The sequence below is a fragment of the Aptenodytes forsteri genome, unplaced genomic scaffold, assembly GCF_000699145.1.
Source record: "Aptenodytes forsteri isolate BGI_AS27 unplaced genomic scaffold, ASM69914v1 Scaffold81, whole genome shotgun sequence".
Taxonomy (NCBI): Eukaryota; Metazoa; Chordata; class Aves; order Sphenisciformes; family Spheniscidae; genus Aptenodytes; species Aptenodytes forsteri.
Window position 1 is genome coordinate 6,585,093 of NW_008795259.1, and position 20,165 is coordinate 6,605,257.

The 20,165-nt window shown below is 38.2% G+C and overlaps 1 protein-coding gene across 3 annotated transcripts in view; it reads right to left on the reverse strand.

Annotated features, from left to right (window-relative positions):
• Positions 1-20,165, reverse strand: part of CDH6 (cadherin 6) — a 48,795-nt gene that overhangs the window by 12,435 nt on the left and 16,195 nt on the right. For 2 of the 3 annotated variants that reach the window (XM_009279215.1, XM_019472035.1), the window contains exons 2-6: positions 11,229-11,523; positions 9,616-9,735; positions 7,403-7,570; positions 5,680-5,867; positions 3,973-4,226 (exon numbers count right to left, since the gene is read on the reverse strand). In XM_009279215.1, the coding sequence (XP_009277490.1) occupies positions 3,973-4,226; positions 5,680-5,867; positions 7,403-7,570; positions 9,616-9,735; positions 11,229-11,523 (1,025 nt within the window). The remainder of the gene's footprint in view (positions 1-3,972; positions 4,227-5,679; positions 5,868-7,402; positions 7,571-9,615; positions 9,736-11,228; positions 11,524-20,165) is intronic. The other variant, XM_019472036.1, reaches the window with a different exon arrangement.

A 20,165-nucleotide genomic window follows, 5' to 3' on the forward strand; every position in this document is an offset into this window, starting at 1 on the left:
CTGAAACACTTTGGTATTTGCATTTTGCAGTAAATCTAGATTTTGCATTCCTATTTGAAATTAAATATCAGGATTTTCCATAGATTAGCTGTTCCAGCCAACTGTAGTAGTATGTTTCAGGCTCTTGCTCAGCAAGATATTTAAGTAAGCATCTAGCTTTAGGCATGAGTTGTCCATTCGTTGTTTTTCTTTCTTCAGTTATGCTTTCACTCATGCTTCATATTATGAATGGACTTAAAATACCTTACTGCCTTAGCACATTTTAATGCCTTGGCATATTGTAATCACTATCTTTACTTCGTAAGATTTCCCAAATTCAATCTGTGGTACAGTATCTGGAAGAAATGAAAAAAAAATTGTTCTGGACTTTTTCTAAGGTTACCAGAGCTGTAACATTGAGGACTTCTTCTTCAAGATATTAAGAATTTTAAAATATAAGTCCTTATAAAACTGTACGTATATTCAGTCATTTGTACAGTGGAAAGTTAAACTCACAAAAAAAAAAAAAAAAAACCCAAAAACAACCAGAGAACAGCTTCTTAATGAAATGTTAATTTTATTTCTTCATATCCAAAAGAAAATACATACAAGGTCAATGCAGTTTAAGTATATTCTAATTATACCATTAACCCTGGTCTAGAAGGATGATTTTAATAAGCTAGACTGTCACTTCTGTTTCTCAGTTTGTATAATCCAGTCTCTTTTGATCAAGGACTGTTAATTATGTCGAATTGGTGGCGATTCTGACTTATGGATCATAACCTAGTAAGAATTAAGCAGACAACATCAAACTCATTTTTGCATTTATTTAATGAAATTACTGGTGTTTATTTGTCAGATTTCAGGCCTTCATCCCTTTCAAACCTTGAGGAATTGACAAGCTAGGAAGTTAAAAGGTATCTACGTAGATTCCAGTCTCTCCTCGTACATAACAGGAAGAAGGGGAGGGTGAAAGAGAGAATCTAACACATGCAAATATGTTGTCAGTAAAATACACAAACAAAATTAAGCCTTACATTTGTTTGCAGATCATTTTCATCTGGGATACTTTAGTAAATCAAATCACAGCAGGGAGACAGTTCCAGTGACTGATGAACTTCATTATGCCTCTGAGGAGTTACTATAGCAAAAAAACTCAGCTAGCAATTTAAAAAGATCTGATGTACAATACAGCAGTGCCAGTTGCAGCATTATTTTTTTTCAGTATGCAGTGGTTCATAATATTTCTGTTTACATCAAACACAAGCAGAATGCAAAACTTTTTTTTTATATCACAGCTGGACAGTGGAGTGTTACTCAGGAGTGTATTAATGTCGCTACGCATGGGTGCATATTCAAATATAGCCAAACATCTATTGGTGTATTTTTGTATTTTCTTAATGTCATGTCACAGCAAAGCTTATTTATAAGGGCTGGACTGATGAAATGGAGCTCTACAAATACATAGGTCATGAACGATTATGCACTCTGACAACCAGGGCAGATATCCGCTTCCTATTTTGTTATTGCTTCATTGTCTCCTGATGTTCAGCAGCTTGCTGTCTAATGTAACCGCAAGGCAGGAAGATTTGTGGGTCAGGAAGGGATGTGTGTGTGAATTTTTCATAACGCGTTTTCATAATGATATTGTGAAGGTTTCCTTTAATGGAAGATCAAAGGGGCTTTCATCTAACAGAGTTAGGGCTCGGTTTGTTTAAAAAGAGAAGTCTTCACTCAAGTAGAGGAGAAAATGGAAGGTTTTCATTGTAATATCAAGTGTCTAAAGATTTTATTTTTAGCTGTCAAGAAAAATTGACAAGCAAGTGACAAGTCTTATATATACAGTCTAATTGCATCTTCCCCGAAGCTTAAAGTGAAAATCAGATTTAGCATCTCTATTGCATGATGGAAAAAAAAATCACCCTGTCAAAAAGATGCAAACTCAACCCGTGCCCCTGAATTCTAGGAGATACCCAAGATATTAGCACCATAAAATTACATTTATTGCAAGCTAACATCTCTCAGGCTACTGCTTTCTGCTGATTTCCTTCTCCTCGTGCTGATTTTCATGTTTCTTCTTGCTGTGTTTATTTCTATTACTCTATCCTCTTCCTCATTTTTCTTTTTCTTCTCCTTTCACCTTGATTGTTGCATGCTATTAGAGTATAAAGGAGACAAGTTTTCTGCTGCACTGCATCAATTTTGACACCTCTGCTAAATTTTCTTCAATAATTATCTGATACTTTAATACGCAAAGTACCTATGCTGTATTAAAGAACTGCCCTTTGAAAGACAGGTAAGTTTTAGCACACACATTCAATTAACAGAAAAGAGCCAGTAGGCAGTACTCGGCAATGAACAGCATAATCCCTATCCACTGTAAATCACTTATAATTAGGAGCTGGTGCTGGTGTGAAATGCAAATGGTTGTGGTTATCACCACAGGGAAGCAGAGGGAAGCAGGGAAGCGCTCCCCTCACTCTCCAGTGCCATTAGATATAAAAAAGCAGGTTCATATGAAGACTGCAAAGGGACTGGGTGTCACCTCAACCAATTTTCCATCTTCATGCTAGCATGCCCATGAAGACATGGTATAGAAGGTGTTCATTCTGCCCCTGGGCTTCACCAAAGTCAGCAAAACTTTACATTGCTCTTGAAGTTACTATGCTCTGCTAGTCCAGAACTCTATATAATTGTTGCGTGTCATGATATAAATGAAAGCAAACCTTAATTAAAATTAGAAGGCTTAGTCTTGAACAAGAATTCACGTGCAGGGCATTGCATGTAAACTGAAGACAGAGAGGGTTTCTGCCAGAAACGTTTTAGATTTAGTTTCTTCATCTAGGAAATTAAGATGATAATATTTACCCCTCTCACAAGATGAGCTGAGAGCTTAAAACTTACTCATACCTCATAAACATTGTAAGATACCTTGATGAAAGATAGTTGTTTGCAGAAGTGCAAAGTATTGATGGACTGGGTTTTATTAAACCTGTATTGTTCTATTTTGATCTTAAGACTACTACTGCATTTCCAAGATGCCCAACCCAGAGACATGCTGAAAATTGACCTGGATTTAATATTGCTGTATTTTTCATTTCCTCCTCTTACTGCCTTGTCAGTAGCAATGAACTTTAATTAAAGCACACAACTATTTAAAAGTTCTTTTATGCTCTATCCAATATGACTTAAGTACTCCAGTATATTTTCAAATGTACTGAAACAATGTACCTGTTAATTTACAAAAGTGAAGGCTTAGATTTAGCTACTCCAACCTTAACATTTCCTCCACTTCCTCTAAGACTAGTTTATTGATTCATGGCAAGTGTAATTTATGAAGTCCATGAGACTGATTCTTATCTTACTAACTTTAGCAACAACTAAAACATCGGTGCGTTATCAACGTTATTCTCATACTAAATCCAAAACACAGCACTGTACCAGCTACTAGGAAGGAAATTAACTCTATCCCAGAGAAAACCAGGACACACTGATACAAATGAGATCAGAGTCTGTGTGTGCACAGGAGCTGCATTTAAGGCATTTCTACTTGCAGTTTAGAGAAGGTAAATGTGACCTCTGTTAAGCAGGTCTGGATGGATGGGAGAAGAAAGGTCTGCTGAATCACCCCCCTGTCATATATCCAAGAGGATGCACCGCACTGCACTGGAAAATGTTAAAGGTGGAAGGAGAACACTAACAGATTCTTAGTGCTTTTTTGGCAGTAAATTCTTCCATGGTAGAAATAACTACAAATATTAGTTACTGAAGAGGATAGGATGTAATTCAAGATGCAAGGGCCATGCAAACACAATCACACAGACCTAGATATGCCCAAGCGTGAGAGATCATTTACCATCTGAAATACTCTATATTTAAGCATACCTGAACAATTTCATTGTTAAAAGTGATTTTTTTGTGTGTGCTGACATGAAAAAAGCAAAATTAAAGCTGCAAAAAATTTACACACAAGCTGAAATAGTCTATGCTTACTTGACAGGGTTCTTGGCAGCGTCTGGATCCTGAGCAGTTACTGTTCCTATTACAGTGTTTATTGGAACACCTTCTTTCACTTCCATTATGTATGCTGGTCTGCTGAACACGGGGGGTTCATCTACATCCTCCACCTGAATTCTGACTGTAGCTGAGTCCTTGAATGGTCCCAGGTAGAGGAATCGAGGGTCCACGTGAGTATTGGTAGCTTCCACTTTCAGAATATACAGGTTTTTATTTTCGAAATCCAATGCCTGGGAAGAGAAAAAGAAAAGTTTAAAAGGTCTGTGGGGATTGCTGTGGCTTGCAGCCAGATGAGCCAAATGAATGGGGGGATGTCATGGAGAGGCCAGTGCCAGATAACAGGAGACTGAACTGGAATTAAAACGCCAGCAGAAAAGAGAAAGACAGGGCTCTATGCTACTGATGGTACGGTATAGAAAAAAACACTTTTTCAGGGAATTCTATGCCTGGAACTCCTAAGCATCAATTAATCTTTCCTTCTCAAATATTCTTAACTCTTCATGCCTTTTATTCTGTCATTTTTGGCATTTTGATGTTTTCTTGTCTATTCCTTGCCCCTAAGCACCACACACTAAAGGGGGGGAGATTTTCTAGGAGCTGCTTGTTTAAATATTGGCATTCCATCACTGAAACGAAACAACGTGACATCTAGTGTCTGGACATCCAGGACCACCCATCAAGGAAAACATGATTTTATGATAGGCTATGACTATATCACACTGTTAAAAGTATGAAGAAACAGCATTTAGTGACTCTTTGTAACAGCACTTAGAGAAATGTGGGGAGAGACTAGTCACCCCGTTTTTCCATTATGTCGTAGAAGATTCACAGCTTCTGTCAGCAACAGACAGAAATGCAAACAGAGTTAGACTGATACCATAATCAGCCCCTGGAAGGCATCTCCTAAAAAACAAGTAATGACAGGTGTCTCACTGATATCAACAAGCAAGTGCATGTTCGGAAAATCTACACAATGTCTATCTAGTGATGACTGAACTTGAACTGATGGAGGATGATATCTGTAACCTTATCAAGCTTGCCTGATAACCCACTGTAAACAATATTTCTCAAACCTTTTCTGACAGCCAATGTGCAACCTAGTAGATGATGTCCATTGTGATCCAGCAAGGCACTGTGTTTTTTTTTCTAAAGCAAAAGCATGCTGATGGATTTATTAATTACATTTTTACAAAATGTGAGTCAAAAGAAATTTGTCTATGTACTTTAATATATTATACCTATACAATTCAACACCTTCTGATAGTACAAAATAGGCAATGTGATACTGATTATTTCTGTGGTCTTAACACAGCACTTTCTAGTAAGTGAGCAAATCCTGTAAGCATCATAGGGAGAAAATCGCAGTTGGATGGTGGTGCCTCCTTGAGTTATTCTGTGGATATGTTCAGACTGTAGAATTTTTTCTCAGTCCTATCCCACTCCATAGGTTATTTACTCTCTCAGGTCCTTCAAAGTATGTGCATTGGTTTAGTAAAGGAGGATATAAGAGGAAGGACCCCAATTGCTTGTATAAAAGAAATTTTACATAGGTAATGTAGAGATTCCTAATAGATAGCATTCAAATTAATAACACGTTACACTAAAAATGGAAAACAAGTATGTGCTCGATAAAGTTTTGACTGGTATTTCAGAGGCTGGGATTAAGTGTGTTAAGGTGTATACCTTTTTGACAGTTATAATTCCTTCCTGTGTGTCCTTGTCTGTGGTAATTCCAAACATGTCATATCCATCCCCCTCAGTGATGCTGTATTCAATCTCTGCATTTTCATCCACGTCAGCATCATTAGCTTTTATCCTGCCAACCGGTGAGTCAGGTGGCATAGACTCAGGAGCTCTGAATTGGTATGTGCCTACAGCAGACAGAGAAGGAAATTTTGTCAGTCAGTCTCATGGTACTTTGGACACCATCTCTCAGCCCACTGTCCATGCTGGGCATGCACAGATGAGTCAGTGAGTCGCTGTGTCTTCAGGCCTTCCTGGGGCAACAGCCTTCAGCTTCTGCCTTACTTTCATGTAGATAAAAGTAACTTATTTTTCTGTCTATTTTCTAGTTTGAAGGATGGGCATTTTGTTTTCCTACGTACACGTACCTTTAGCAACATACGTCCCTTTCTAGACATTATCAGGGTCTCTGTTGGCTATATAAAAATTGTATATGAAAAATGTCTTGAGGCCAAAAGACAAAAATTAAGAACTGCTAGAGGCCAACGCAGCTTAGTAACGCTAAAACCAAATCCAGCCAAATGCCTATTAATAATGTGCTACATTGAATTCTCCTCTGAGAAAACTCTACTTGGGGAATGTTGGCATTATGAAGCTGTATCTTTGGCTTTTATATTGAAGACACTTATGTCCAGAGATGTATAATTAACTCATTGGAGGCAGAGTGCTATATTTCCTCTTAAGTTGCTCTAATTTAAATGGAAACGCTTTGCCCATAGCTAGGAACAGACTTTGAACTTAAATGACAAGTTGCTTCCAATAACTTTCCCAATGACTTAACCGCCAAAGCTTGCTGATTTGTCTGATAGTATCTGCAATAATTTTCTCTAACAGCTGCTCTTGACTTTGACACACACTGACACTGTGATACACACACATCACACACACAGCAGTGGTTAGACAAAGCAAAAAAGAAGAAAAAGAGAGAGCGAAAGAAGGAAGAAAAGAAAGAAAGAGAGAAGGAAGGAAAGAGAGGGAAAGAGAAGTGGATGAAAGCTGAATCACTTTGAATCACTTATGGCCATGAGTGGTCATTAATAGAAACTACTTTCCAAGAGATCTGGCTCAAGTGATGCCCTTAAATATCACACAGATATCTACCAAATGATCTGAGACAGGGGAAGGAAAATAGAGAGAAATATCTGGTATGTTTATGTACGTGTTTTTGTTTCTGTATGCAAAGAATATAGGAAAATCCATTGAGGCAAATGCTTCCTGGGTGTAAGTATTCATTTTGATAGAATTGCTCTTGGGATCATTTTACGTACTTAAATATGTTTCAAAACTGAAATACGTTAGATTAGAACAGATATCTTAAAACGCAGTCAATGACAAGGTCTAATAGAAATAATATTGATCAAGAAATATAGATTATATCAGTCAAAGCTATTTAATGGGTAGCAAAATTAATGTTTCTGTACATTAATTCACCTCTCAGACTATTTACTGCAACTGGAGCAAAAATATTAAAGATATGTTTCCCAGTTATTGCAATTAACCTTAGCATGATCCTATTGCTTGCTTGTGTGTTGTCTTTTTCTTTCTTAAAGGAAGTCTGATACTCAGTAAGTTCATGACAGCAGAAACAATACCTGAGGTGAAAAAAAAAATACCAATTTTTGTCCATTTTACTGTAAAGACATAGAATGTAATTATTCCATACTCTGGGGGAAGCGAGGCGGATTGTCGTTTACGTCAGTCAATGTGATGTTCACGGTGGTGGTTCCTGATAATCCACCCATCTGGCCTCCCATGTCCTTAGCCTGGATGACCACTTGGTATTGCTCCCTGTTTTCACGGTCCATGTTTAGCAAAGCAGTTTTAATAACACCTGAAAACATGAAAATTAAAGAGGGGGAATTCACAAGTAAGGTACTGATTGTGATGAAAATCCTTATTAAAAAAACCCCACAGCCTAAAGAACAAAACAATCCCTGTGTAATAAGTAAACTTTGCCCAGTACAAATATTTACTGTTATGAGATGGCACATTAAATTACAGACTTGTCATATCATATCTCAGTCTGCTGCCTATGTGACAGACACAATATTAGTGGCATCCCCAGAAAGATGTTCTACCTATTTGTGAGCAGTGTTATTTTACATAACTATTTACCCCCTTTCAGTTCCATGCTAAAGTCTCTCACTGAACTGGAAAAAGGCTTGTTGTTCATTATAATGTGCTCTATCTTTTCTCTCCTCTTCTGTCAATATTTTTATTTTGACAGATGTGGTAAAAAAAAAAAGCTAACTTCAGCAAGACATCATTAAAGAGGCAACACAACAACATAAAATGGGAGAGAGAAATTAATTAAGAAAATTGTGAGCATCCAAGCATGCCCAAGTATATATATTTCTATTTATACGTTGATTGAAATGATTTTGCCAGTCACTTCCTTCTTCAAAGGCACAAATATCAGTTATGAGGCCAACTCCTATTGAAATCCAATCATTCAGATTTACCATGAAGCAAAATGTTTGCATTCTCACTGTGTCTCTTAAGGCTAAGAACTGACTCCTTTGTAGGCAAAAGGAGTGAAATTCAAGTACTGAAATCCATGGCAAAATTCACAGCAGCTTCGATGGAGACTTATTTCACTCTAGGAGTTCTGCAATTGATTTCCATGGCAGGAAGATCAAGCCTGTGGTTTACCTTGCTTCCCCTGTGTGCCCCATACAAACCTCTTGCTAAAAGATTATTACTGGTGAACTCCCAGCTATGTTATCCTTATTATAGCTCTAGATAGAAGAGCACGTAGTGTACTGTCCAAGTCGGAACGAGTGCATCAGTGCAAAAATCCTTGCTTGTAGTATCTAATACCTTATGCTTGAAGGGAAGCTCTCTTTGATCTTGGCTCTCCCTCTTTTCAGAATTATGTACATTTTTTCACCTTGGGTTTTTCTTTGAGAAACATAATCTCTCCCTCCTTTTCCCTGCCTGAGTCTCCAAGATTTATTTAAGAAACAATGCTAAAACCTGATCAATTGTCTGGGATAAGCCGTTCCTTTCCTGTAAGGATGCTGAGGAGAACTGATTTCTCTAGCTCCCAGCAACCTATCACAATGGATGTTCTCATTTAAGGAGTTTCTGGAGATTCTTTGTTTCTTGTTGGACAAGTTTGTTACAAATCTTGGGAAGAGACTGTCTATGTAGTCAGATAGTCAATGGGTCAGCAGATGCAGTCAGCCAGAATTCATATGTTTTACATGCACAGGTTCCAAAGCTGACTGTTATTCAGCCCATAAAAAATTCCAGTCACTGCGTATAATTTAAACATCTTCCAAAAACAGAACTCAGAAGTTTCGGATTCTATTTATGATCTTCTAGTGTAGCGCAACAGCCAATTTTACCTCTTCTATCATTATTCTTAATTAAGATTTCTTTCATAAAATTACCATTAAAGTGATACGTTGCAGATGTACAGAAATTATAATTACTTTAAACAAATTTTGAAGAAGCAGGAGGAGAAAAAAAAAAAACCACCTGAACAAACCCTCAGTCTTAATTTAGCCATTATGAAGATCTATGAGGATTAAGCACTTTTCTCCACACCCACCTGTTTCTCATTTTCTTCTAAAAGCCAACCTATTTGGTTTAATTTAAGCATCCACAGCAGTCTCTGTACCCACCGCTTGTTAAAAATGATTGAAAACTGGTTCACATCCAGTACTAATTGTATTTATTAGACTTTGCTGGTAACATTAAACTAATGTAGGTGTCATGTTTATAGATGTCTCGCTCTATTAAGTTTGTCAGATTTTGCACTGAGCAAGATGTAATCTCTTTGAAGTTTTTGTCTAGTATTTCCTAGCTTGGCTTAGTATGTCATTTTAAATTACAGACATTGTCATAGAATGACAGATAAGGTCCCCTGACCTGTCTCAGATTCAACGGAGAAATATGGTTGTCCCTGGAGAATGCTGTAGACAACTTTAGCACTGTTCCCATATGTAGGATCATCAGCATCAGTTGCGGTGACTTGCACAACAAAGGTACCTGCAATGATAAATTAAAGAAAATAAAAATCCACAGGTTTTTTTTATGGCCAAGACAGTTTTTGAGGTAGAAAAAGCATAGTTCAGGTTCAGGTCAAACTTGTGGCAAAAAGTTAGAGATATTATTATTTTGTAGAAGTTTCTCTGTTCATAAAGGACATAGATACAAAACCAAAGTGATAGCTGGCTTATTCTCAGTTCATTAAAACACACAGTTATTGATCAGATATGTAGAGCCTTCATCATATTTATTATGAAGAAACCAGAAACGCACCCTTCCCCAGGTATTGAAGGCATTCAGAATTTGAATCTAGGTCAAGAATATACTTTTGTAAATTTACTCATGCTTGTAAGGTGTTTAACATAGGAACGTAAATCTGTTTTTTCATGTGTCTTCTAGAGAAAGAAATGGTGTTGAATCCTAGGCAAAGTGTTAACAAACATAAGAAATGATCTTAGGTTTTGGCATTTAAAACAGATTAGTGAATAAAGTATTCACTTCACATATTAAAATGTGAATATTAGGTTCTCTCTTCACCAGGTGAGTTTTCATCCGTGTGACAAGTCCCATGAATGAGAGGAGAGAGCATGCCCCAAAGTCTTTATTTTCATATCGCTTGAGCTTTATTTTAATTCCATTCTTGATTACAATTAATTAATGTTTCTCTCCCTGGATATTATTTCAGATTAGAAATGTGCTTCTTGCAGTTTAACCATCCATCGCTCTCTGACAAAGAAATCAAAATGACCTCCCTAAGAATCAGAGACAAAGAATCAAAACCTGTCAACTTCTCAGGAAAAGATCCAATCTTAAAATCATATTTCAAGGAAGTTCTTTTATTGATCGATTCTTACAGCTTGATACATTTTAAATCAATAGAAAGATTTCAGTGGACTTCAGTGGACTTTGGAGCTTTTTTCTTTTGCATGAAGAGAGCAACAAAGGTCATCGGAAGTTAATGGCGTATCTCAGAATCAGTGATGAGTTGACTCGGGTGACAGTTTTTGCTCCTGAAGTGTGTACAACCACTTCTGCACCTGCCCTTTTCCATTTTTTTTACCCTTCTGAACTAAAGAAGGGTTGCTGAACAGATCTAGGGGTGGTATGGACACACTTAGGTGACCATGGATTACCATATTATTACACTGCTACTAAATCATGTTAACAAAGCACATTAAACTTATTACAGGTGTCATGTAACACAGCTTAGCTCAGCTCACTTTCACTGTGAGCTAAACTAGATTGTATTAACTTGCATTTTTTGTGGTACAACAGAGGGAGAGGGTTTCACTCAGCTGACACCTCTGATTCCAGTAAACTGTTGTCACTATTTTCCTGGAGTTAGATTTATTTTTTTAAATGGCTGAGGTGCTTTTACTCCAGACTCAAACAGCGGATGTCTGTATTCAGTGCCTGTAAACTTTGGGCTCTTCATTAAGTCCACAGAAAGAACCCAGACCAGACACTGAAATCAATTATTAGTTAGCACCTACCAACATCTGACATTTCGGGAATGCTGGCATTGTAAACGTCCTTTGTAAACATTGGCTCATTGTCGTTGATATCATGGATCTTAATGATGAACTCAGATTCTGGTTCCACTGGTCTTCCAGTTCTTCTGTTTACAGCCTGGGCACGGAGTATGTATACAGGCTTTTCTTCCCTGTCTAGTCTCCTTGTGGCCTGGATGTCACCAGTGTTTTCATTGATAATGAAGAGGTCTCCTGCTCCATCTCCAGAAAGGATGTACTTAAGTGATCCATCTCCTTTATCCTGGTCTGAATGCAGCTGGTGGTGAAATGGGAATAAAAAAAAGAAAGGAAAATAAATAATTGGGACACAAGTCTAGATACTTTAACTGATACCATGATACATGCTTTACTATTATTAATACCCAGCCAAAAGGCTGTACAGTGCTTTTGGGAAATGAGATAATACCACATTAAAAGCAGTGAATTGATAGAGTTGTGTCTTGATGCTGGAATTGAAATGGTCTGCAATATTGTAAGAAATAGTCTGAGGAAAACCATGAACTGAAGCTGCAGATCACTTTCCCAAGCTAAGTATACATCAATCAGATCTAAATGCTAGCGGCTTAGGTGGAATCCTAGGAATATGTCGGACAGTGAGATCCTACAGTGGAAAAACATTGGATTCGGGAATTGCAGTAAGCAAAGAATTAAAAAGTGGCCAGGCCAGCCACTTCTTGAGTTTAAATTCTGGATGCTCTGCACTTACGCCCCGTGGACATTATGTAATATACCACACAGTGCACAACATAATAACATACTAAATACATACACGAATAGCAGATAAATACATGCATTCACAGATGTGGCAAACTAAGAGCAGAGGCAGGCAGGCATACTAGACCATTCCAGCACTGGCAATGAAGAGATCAGTTGCCTTATCCAAAGGGACATGGACCAAGCTGAAACATGGTGGGGGCAGGGGAAAGAAGAGAATGATGGTAATAATTAGCATACAAAGCATGAGCTGCCCAAACAATCATCTTTTTTTCCCAGGAGATTTCTGCGTCTCTTGAAATGCTGCTTAGCACACACACAAGGTATGACCGATTAAATCACACTCTCATGGCTGTTCCTTTGCTAAAGGCTTATTTATCCCTCCTGGCCTTAAAATCAAGGCTAATCAACTACAATTTATTTTGTTGTTACATTAGAGAAAATAAAAATTTAAAAAATGAAACATTAAAATGGCTTCTAAAGTCAGGGCATAGGTGGTGAAATTCATCACCTATTTTTCATGGGAAAAAATGAATCTACTAGGCAGCAGACTCCTGGCAGTTGTTGATTTCATAGAAAAGACATGTTTATGAGTCAGGAGAGCTGGACTTTCTCAACCAGCTCTCTGCTTCTCTTTTTCTGCATACAAGTTAGAAAAAAAATACCTAGTTGACTATGTGGCAAAATACTTAGCATTGCTGGATGGCATGCCCTGTAGAAGAGAAAGATTTGTGGGTTGAAAGAATATAGAAAATCTTCACATAGACTTTACCGATGGCTGGCTATGCCCCTACAGTGCTGGAAGGGCAGCCTCCAGCATGACCATATGGTCAATGTTTTGGGCTTCCTCCAACTTTCTGCCCAGATCAGTGCTATGCTGGAAGCCTACTGACAACCCACTTGGTGGCACAGTGCTCCACCATGTGCGCTTATGCCTATGGTCCCTACAGAAAGCATGCTCCACGCAACAAGTCTGCCTTTAAGGGCAAAACTCTTTGTCACCACACATTCCAAAAGTGTCCAATAATACAAAATATCAGAACTGTAGCATGTTTAAACGTTAGCAGATGTGCTGAGGCACTCTTCTTAATTTTCTCCTTCAGGGAGAAAATGTGCATTCCATGTGATTTTGCACGGAGCTCTTTCTCTTGATAGTAAGAATACCAATAAGTAGCTTGTATGCAGCATTTTTCATAAGCAGATTTCAAACCCCTTCATAAAAGCAGTCAATACCATTTGCTCTGGTTTTTTTGGATAACAAAGCATAGAAACTTGAAGTTTCTCAGAAGGCCAGTCTTGGAACCTGGAATAGAGTTCAGGTCTCTTGAGTCCCATTCAGTTGGCCAATGGGGCCTAGAGGAATTATATGATTTACTAGATATAACCTCAGCCTCTGACAAGTATCTGTTAGACCTGCTTGTTAAGAAATCAGACTAGAAGTCTACTGTGGGAAGTAATTTCAATAGGATATTTGAATATAATTTTCCTCAAAGGCAACCTGCAACAGAAAAGGCATGAAAAGAATTTTGTCTTTAAAACTGTGTATTTTCTATGATTGTTTCACATAAAAAATGCAACTTTTGTTTGCCTTGAAAGCCTCTTTAACTTTGTCTGTATCATAATGGGACAAAAACAGCCCTCGGTTACAGACTATCATTAATTTCATGAATCATGGAACAGTGCTGTTGTGAGACTTGTTACAGGCTGAACTCCCAAACTTATTTTTATCATGATTTTAATTAAACCTGGTTTCAACGAACAAGGTAGCAAAAAAAGGTCAAGCTAGAAAAGGTGTTGGAACCACTGAGAATTGTCTTCCATAATATTCTTTACCTAGCCCAGACCACCTAAAGAGCTAAAATGGAAACTTGTGTGATTTTTTCAAGTCCATAGTTTATGAAATTTCCATTCCTCCTGCACAATTAATCCACCTGTGTAAGATTGACTGTGACTTTGCATATCAAGACAAAGTATATCTCAGTGTAATGACTCATCAATATTGAGAATGAGGTGATCTTCATCAAAGGTTCAATCTCTAGACCTTCAGCAAAAGCACTAACTTTTGAAAATAAACATTCCCTCTGACAAGAACCTTTCCAACTTCAATACCTTTAGTTTTACAACTTTCCTAAGATATCACAGAACAAACTAAGTGTTCAGTTGGCCAGGCTGTATGTGGATTATTTACTGTGAGAGCGAGACCTGGGGGAAGTCATGTCCTATGTACCAGTGCATATTACGTAGAACTAAGGTTGGCTGAGTGCCTGCGCTTCAAACCAACAGTGAACTTACAGTGTGTCACCATGTGTGGCCTCAAGAACCTCGTTCACAAAGGGTCTCAAAAGGTATGATTACAATCTGTTTGATTTCAGTAAACTAGGATAGTTCTCTAACTCCTTGTCATCAGGGTTTTTGTGGGATAGGCCTATATAACACCACCAGCATCAACTGCTTAATAGTTGGGCCAAAATTGTTTGGATTTTGTTCCCTTCTTTTCAGAAAAAAAATTAGTTTTATATATTAGAAAAAGCAAGCAGATCTCTAGAAAAGTTTCTCATAGATGATAAATTTGTAACATTCACTTGTGAGGAAAATATCTGAAAAAATGATTTATTATTTTAGATTACGTTATCTGTCCTTGACGGTTTGCTTTGTAGAAAAGTTTTATCCAGGCAAAAACAACCATCTGTTTTATTTTTTCTTAAGTGTCAGTTTATCTTGGAAGCAATATTTTTCTGTGTGACCTATATGAAGGGGGAAATTGCTACTGTAACCAGGTTAAAAAAAATAAATTGGGAATAAAATTAAAGGAGAAACAAATGGTGCAAGTTGAGTCCAAAAGAAGGGCCTGGAGGTGAGATGCACTTAAAATACAGTTGATGGTTTTGTATATAAAACTTAACACCATTGTTAGGTTAGGAGGATGAAATGAGTAGCAATAACAACTTTCCTTTTAAGTTGAAGATATTTTTCACTACCCAGACACCTCATTGCAAAGGAAGATTGCTGTGATAAAATATGCATATAAATTATACTGTAGATGCTTTTAGCCAATGCAAGATATTATAGCTTCACTCTGTGCTAACCCGTGTTGCAAAAGAGTGTCCATTATCCTCTGCATAAAGTCGGTCAGATAAACGGGCCATGGCAGATAGTCATGGGATAGAATAAAACATCTTGGGACACAGTGCTCACGTCATCTGGGCTGTACCATATTACCATTCCTTAAGACAAAGTTACTTCAGCCAAAGGTTTTTAGGACTCCAAAGGTATATTTTTTTATCTCCATAGCAACTCAGTGTTACTCAATGGCATTCATTTCAATTAGTGACTGAACTGAGCAATACCCCAAAGGTAAGCAAAATTGTGAAGAAGTAAGTCTATGCAATAAAAAGTAAATGTATCAGCAATTGCACTGTATTAATATTACAGTAAATTGATTCATTCAGAATCTAATCTGGACACTTCTGTGAAATTGTCCATCAATCACTGGCTAAGGCTGAGGATGAATGACAAATTAAAGATTTTACTATGCCCTAGGCATACTTTTACTCATTTTACTTTAATACCACTGTTAAGTGAACCATCTGGTTTGCTTTTAATGACTTACAGTCAGATAAAAACTGTGCAGCCTCTGTCTTTCTTCTGCCCCCCCCCTAGATGTCCTGGCCCAAAACATTCAAATACAGCTGCCTGAAAATGGAAGGCTTCATGCCTCCAGAAGAGGCGTTTAAAGTGCATGCAGGATTGCAGCATTAGCTGCCTGTATTTGATATTCTGCTTGTTGTCACATACACAATTACTTTAAAAGGAGAATTGTTGGTTTTATTTTCAAATTAGCCACAATCTGGAGTAGCCTTCTTCTCCACAGTGCCTCTGGCAGAGCCCTCTGAAAGCGCCAAGGGTGGTAGCCATGTGGTGTCTTCAGCACGATGAAAAGGAAAAGGCAAGTGAAAGCTGTGCTCAAAGTATTTGTACAGTGAGCATTTGGTTTTTTTTTTTATTTCCAGAGTGAATATATTTACAGCATTTATGTTCATCCCCAATAGATAGTATTGCTTCACTTTAAAACAACACTCCAGGAAAATTTTACCAGGGTTTTAAAAATTGAGTTGGACCCATGCTACACACACAGGAATTACTTCAGCAAAGCATGTGGGAAGAATTTAAGAGCGTCTTTCATGTGCTTTTGCAATAAGTATAAACTGATAAGGTATGAAAACAGCAGATCCAATTGGCATTAAGTTGTACAATTCATTATTGCCCGCCTCTGGTATTGTAAAGTCATGAGCTATACTCCAAAATGTCGGCAGCACTTCCAAAAGAAGCAGTGTTAGTGTGTTTGAACAGAGGTGAGGGACGGAGGCTCCCCAGGTGGGTCATGCCAAGGCCTGGCAGCCAGGGCCCGTCCCACCACCCCAGCCAGGAGCAGGGCAGCCGGGGGGCACTGGGGCAGCCCCAGCCCCGGGCATCAGGCACCTCCCTGGGGACGGGGACAGGCCAAGGCCAGGCCAGGACGTGGGCCCGCAGGTGGGCCCAGCTTGGCAGGGCCCATGGCCGGGCAGGGCAGGGCTGTGGGGAGCTGGAGATCGGCCCTGCTGTGGCATCGCTGGGGCAGAGGGTGATGGCCCTGGGAGGCTGACATGGGGTCCTGGGCCGTGGGCAGGTGGGGGGAGCCCTGAGGGCTGGGCAGGGACAGTCAGGGCTGGTGGTGCCTCAGGGCCCTTTTCTAAAACTCATGCTAAATTCACCTTGATATGAAACTGTATGAAACAGCAGTACCAAAACTGTATAATGAAAGTGAGATCCCATATATTTTAATAGGTTAAGGCTAAGTGCTAACTTTTTTGTGTATTTAAATGGAATACATTAGAGAGAAGTGGCTTTCTAGCACGCGTATTTGTAACAAGGTTGTACTCAAAATGTACTTTTATAGCTCTGGTAATTAAATTCCAAAAAAACTGAAATTGCAGGCCATGGATATTCTCCAGAATGAAATAACATCCCTCCTCTACCTCACTCTATAACACTGATTTAAACAGCATAGTTAATCTCATTTATGAAGTAGCTTTAGGTTATGCAAGATGGCTGTGAATTGCAGTTTAGCTCCCACTAATGTCATATTGCTGGTTATGATACCTGGCAATTCTGTGGGTAAGATGGTTTTCCATCCATCCTACAGACCAAGTTCTGTTTCCTGTTGTGAATATAACACCCTACTCGCTGAATTTCAGAGCGGTTACTGAACCTCTGCAAGGATCAATGCCAATTGACCTTGGGATGTACACACTGAACCATCAACCTACAATTATCCAGAAATAAGCTGTCTGTTGCGTCTTATTATTTGTTTGTATTTCTAAGAGGAACTTGCTGTTCTGGGGTTGCTGTGGTCACATTTTTGTCTCCTAACACAATAATAAATAGAAACCAATTATTAAAATAGTAAGTAGGCAGTTGGTAGGTAGCTAACAAAGGGAATCACGGGTTTACTTTTGGCAGTATTCATAGCACATGATTTCACTCCAAATTGAATAGATCCAAACATCAGTGTTCTGTCTAGTAATGACAAATTCAACCACATATATTGCTTGAGGTTACATAGTGCAATGCTGCAGCATTCAGAAAAACTAAAGCACTCAAAATGAAACTGTTAATACTATAATATTGTGCACAGTTTCTATTTCAGAATAATAACAACCTTGCACTCTTCCCTGTCTCTTCTGGTGCTCTGTATCCCTGTAGCATCAACCAACCTCCTCAATTAGTATCATAATCAACACCATTAATATCATCAGATAATTAGCACCAAAGTTTTTACTCCACTTGGTGACTCTCTGTTAAAAGGAAAATGGTATTGTTTTTGCACATTAGGTAATAAGTGTTTATGTATATTTTGCTGAAGTTTAAGTATAGACTTCTTCCTAATGCACAAAAAATACTGCCAAAACACTATATATGTGCTCCATATACCTACACATACGCACACTGTATCATGTATCATCAGGGCAAATGCCTACATAAATAATATATTTCAAGCCATAAAAGATCCTTTCTTCTAAAAAGATATTCCGCAAGATCCACAGCAAGATCCAGCATCACCAGAAATAGCAGATTTCCTATGGATGCGTGTGCCATGTTCTTATGGCCTCAATTATGCTAAGCTCTGGTTCCTTCCATGCTCCACATAACCTCTCTATCTGACTCACCCCTAAGGCAAAGCATCCTGCTCTCCCTCATATCACTTAGCCCACTGCATGGTATTTTATACTTCCTGCTCCAGCCCGTGTCCTCAAAACCTCTTGACTGCAAAATGCTGCTCCTTCTTGTGTTCCCTAAATACTGGCTGTGGAAGAGACAGCATAGGCTGTGGTTGGTGGCGGCTTGTACGTGTATTTATGGAACAGCCAGCTGACCAAACAGTCAAAGCACAATGTAGGTTTGTTTGCCTTGTGCAGCTACTGTTCTTCCAAACTTTGTATGAAATTAATGGGTTTGACACCTTTATTCCTCTATAAAATTTAATTGAAAGCAGTTAATGGACTTAAAAATTATTTAGAGGAGGCCAATGGAGAGAGATAGAGGCTAGAGAGCTGAAGTTAGTTACCTTCTCAGGTCAGATATCTGGAAGGTTATGTCAAGACTTAGGCACCTACCCTTAGGGACCACTATTTCAAAAATGTAGTTTACATTTCTATTAAAAATGGGAGGATAGCTGTTAAAAAAGAATTTGGAAGGCAATGGGAGAAAGATGCTACAGTGCTTCCAACTTTTCTTGGTGTTTAGAGAAACTAGAAGAGGTGATTCCCTTCCATTCTTATATAAAGTATTTTGAAGATTATAGGAAGATTTATATTCTACATCCTCAAAAGAGCTGGAGAGCCGGAGTTTGAAGTAAGATTCAAGCACTGTCATTTTCAAAGAAAATAAAACAATAAAAACATATTTGACAAGATTAAAAAAGAAATGCAAAGAGACCCAGCCTTACCAGATGACAGCACCATGATTCCAGATGTACAGCTGTCGGAAACACCACTTCCACACAGGGGCTATTAGACTGCTACAACAGACACTTAAAGTAGATTCCCACTTTTTTGTATCTCCTCGCTAACCCAAGATCTGCTGTCCTAAGCAATCAGCAGTTTTCATTGTTCATCACTTTCTTGACCTTACAGATGTCACAGTTTATAGACTACTTAAATTAGTTAAATATAGTAAGTGATTAGTTTACTATAGTAAGTATAGTTACTATACTATAGTTAATACAGTTAACCTGAATATGGCTCAGTGTCACTGATTCCTGAGTGTTTCAGTTTGTTAATGCAGTTTTAACTTGCTTGCTTCCCGCTATGCCTAGTGAAGAAAAAGGTGCAACAGGTACACAGTTGCTATTTGAAGAAATCGCCCCTCTGGTGGTTAGAAAGAATCTTGTTTCCCAGATTAGATGTGCTGTTCTTGTGCCAGCATTGGTCTTCTGTTTTAAGAACCTCCTCCCACATATATACATTCTTCCTCATCCAGCATTTATAGATAATAATTCCATATGCTTTCATTACTTTTCTTTACTAGGCTACCAGCCTATATACAGTCTTCGCTTGCAAAATAGGCACTTCAGATTCCTCAGCTGGAATCCTGTTTACAACCCCAGTCTCTCATTTTCAAGTCAAGTGGATTCCGAAAAGAGCCAGTGAAGGGAAGGCCACATATGAAGGGCTGATGATCCTAGTTGTTCTTCTGTAATTGTTGCATTTCAATTGGCCTTCCTTCTATATGAATGGACACAGGTCTTTAACAATGATGTTAATATTTTCTTATCTCTATTAGAAATGAGTACAAACATTTGCCATTTTCTTTGCCATATCAGACTAGCTTCTTCCTGTCATCCCATGATTGACTAAAACACTCAAGTTTTCCTCCTTCTCTTGCTGTTTCTAATTTATGACTATTCATTGTGTATTGGATTTTTTTTTAATAACTCCTATTTCAAGAACATTGTGTTTTTATCCTGTTTCTATTCTTTCCATTTTGAATAGCATCCTTTTCTTCCTGTAGGATATTCTGGTCAGCAATAAAGGATAAGATTCAGTACTGAAATCAGGCATGTAAACATTAAATCCGTAGTAAATTAATGAAATAGAGCACTGAAGAATTACTGAGGTTATACGAGATTTCTGCATTTTGGGGTGT